Here is a 2500-nt window from a genome sequence, read left to right on the forward strand (position 1 = left end):
CTACTGCCAGGAGGTAAGACCACCCGCTCGGAGCTCAACGACAACAACAACAACAACAGGGGCACTCGGGTGGTGCGGGGGTTAAGTAGCTGTCCACGTGAGTGAGGGGAGAGAGGGGAGGAGCTAGGGAGTGAGGGGAGAGAGGGGAGGAGCTAGGGGGGAGTGATCACAGCAGTGACCACAGGCCCTGGAAGAGAAGCTTAATGACCAGGCAGCCAGAGCAGATCGATAGAGAGGCTGCTAACATCAGCATGATCACTATTACAACGGCCTGGATGTCTGTCTGCCTCCTGGAGGGTTCTACACCTGCTCCACTGTGGTTCTACACCTGCTCCACTGTTGTTCTACACCTGCTCCACTGTGGTTCTACACCTGCTCCACTGTGGTTCTACACCTGCTCCACTGTGGTTCTCAATGGGACCAAGTTCATTCAACCTTTATTTAAAGAGGTGGTGCCATGGTTTTGCACCTTTTCTGTTTTTCATGTGTCTATGAGGTTGATAGAACTTCATTAATCCCCCCTGGTGGTGTTTTTATGGTGTTTTATGTCTTCTCTGACTATTTGGAGTTTCTTCCTGGAGGCTGAAATCTTGAGGGTCAAACGTGCCAATAGAAAAACAGCGCTTTAATGACACAGTAAAAAATATACCCTCCCCCTCATTATCATAACACAACAGGTGTGGGCATGAGGAAGAGGAGGGACTAGGACAGGTGGGTGGTGCTAAGGTGGTGGAGGAGGTGCTAAGGTGAGAACCAGGTATACTTAATGAACTGGAGGCGTGTCCACATAAAAACATAATTTTAACACTTTCTGTACACTTTAAAAAAAAAAGAATCTTCCTCCCAGTATAACCATAATACCTGATGATTATGTTTGGGGGGGGGGGGGGGGGGGGGATCACTGAAAATCACGGCACCCCGTCTTTAAGATTCTCTGAGAGATCAATCAGGGAGACCCTCATTTACAATGATGCAGAGATTATACACATAAATAACATACGAACTACAAAGATTCCTACAATGGCGAATAGATGCTATAGGGCATTGGTTCTCAAAGTGGGGTCCGGGGACCCCCAGGGGTCCTTGAGGGAGTTCCAGGGGGTCCCCAGCTAAATGATAGATTAGGCACCAAATGGACCCTTATGGGTCTGTAACTCTGAGAGTGTACAAATGGAACCTGGTTCCATTTGTACACTCTCAGAGTTAAATTGACATTGATTTTACAATATGAATTGCGGTCCAAGTGATAGAAATACCATTAAATGGGGGTCTGTAGCCCTAATGCATGTCAAACTGGGGTCCTTGAAATTAAAATGGTTGAGAATCACTGAGCAGTAAAAAAAAATCTTCTCTTATGGGGGTCCCTGGCATATCTTTTGAAATGGGGGTCCGCGGGCTAATAAGTGTCAATTTGGGGGTCCTTGACATGAAAAAGTTTGAGAACCACTGGAATAGATGCTATAGGGTATTCAGTTTAAGCTCTTGTTGCAAGAGGTTCCAAGACTCAGGTGCACCAATGCTGAAAGCAGTCTTTCCCCGTTCCCAACTGGCAAAAGTGTGACTAGGTTTCTGACGTGGCATGGATGAGATATATGGTGGTCATTTTCCAACCAGGGCTTTATAAATGGACCCGTTAGGGTGTCCATTTGGTTCTTTCAGAGATACTTTCAGAGGTACAGACCTGTAAGGGTCCATTTGGTTCTTTCAGAGATACTTTAAGAGTTACAGACCTGTAAGGGTCCATTTAGGAACCCTGGGAGTCCCCGGACCTCACTTTGAGAACCACTGGTCTGCTGTATATAAAACACAAAGCACAAAGCTGATTAAAGTCCTGTCTTACGTCATCTATACACAGAATTTAATCATACATACAGTATTTAATCATATATACACTATTTAATCATATATACTGTAGAGTGAGGTCTGAAGGAAATATACCAGACGTCTGTCTGTATGTCTTTACTGTCTGTCTGGTCTCCCTCCTGTCGCCTGTGAGACGTAGGCCTGTCACATTATTACATACTACTATAATCATAATTATTTGAGATAATCACAATTATCATCATTATCGCTTCCATGTTGAAAAATGTTCGCACATTTTCAAACATGTTCCAAACAGTAGCAGAAATAGCAGATCAAATAAGCTTGTCAGTCATTTATTTCCGCTATTTTAACTTTTTTTTTAAAGTATAAAATCAAATATGTCAGTAATTTCTTTGTAATTTATGTTATTTGAGATATCTGCCCTCTGCCCTCTGGCCTGAAAGGCAAACAGAAATGAAAACACAATTAAATATAGCAGATCTACAAGCTCACAACACGTCGCACCGCACGACCGCACGACGATAGAGCTTTAACTTTTAAAACAATTTTAGTTTTAGTTTTAATCAAATATAGCACTGTTACAACTGTTACCGTTTGAAATAAAGTAAAGATAAGAGAGAATTAAATGTTAATCACATGAACGATACAGCATCCCTGTTATTCTAGGAGAGAACAT

At 43.0% G+C, this 2500-nt stretch overlaps 1 protein-coding gene across 3 annotated transcripts in view; it reads left to right on the top strand.

Moving 5' to 3' along the window:
• The window catches only part of aplp1 (amyloid beta (A4) precursor-like protein 1), a 71913-nt gene that overhangs the window by 39158 nt on the left and 30255 nt on the right, over nucleotides 1-2500 (top strand). For all 3 annotated transcript variants that reach the window (XM_084053736.1, XM_084053737.1, XM_084053738.1), the window contains exon 2: nucleotides 1-13. This exon is cut by the window's left edge and continues 167 nt beyond it. In XM_084053736.1, the coding sequence (XP_083909862.1) occupies nucleotides 1-13 (13 nt within the window). The remainder of the gene's footprint in view (nucleotides 14-2500) is intronic.

The sequence above is a fragment of the Gymnoscopelus microlampas genome (genome assembly GCF_963454915.1).
Source record: "Gymnoscopelus microlampas genome assembly, chromosome: 3".
Classification (NCBI taxonomy): Eukaryota; Metazoa; Chordata; class Actinopteri; order Myctophiformes; family Myctophidae; genus Gymnoscopelus; species Gymnoscopelus microlampas.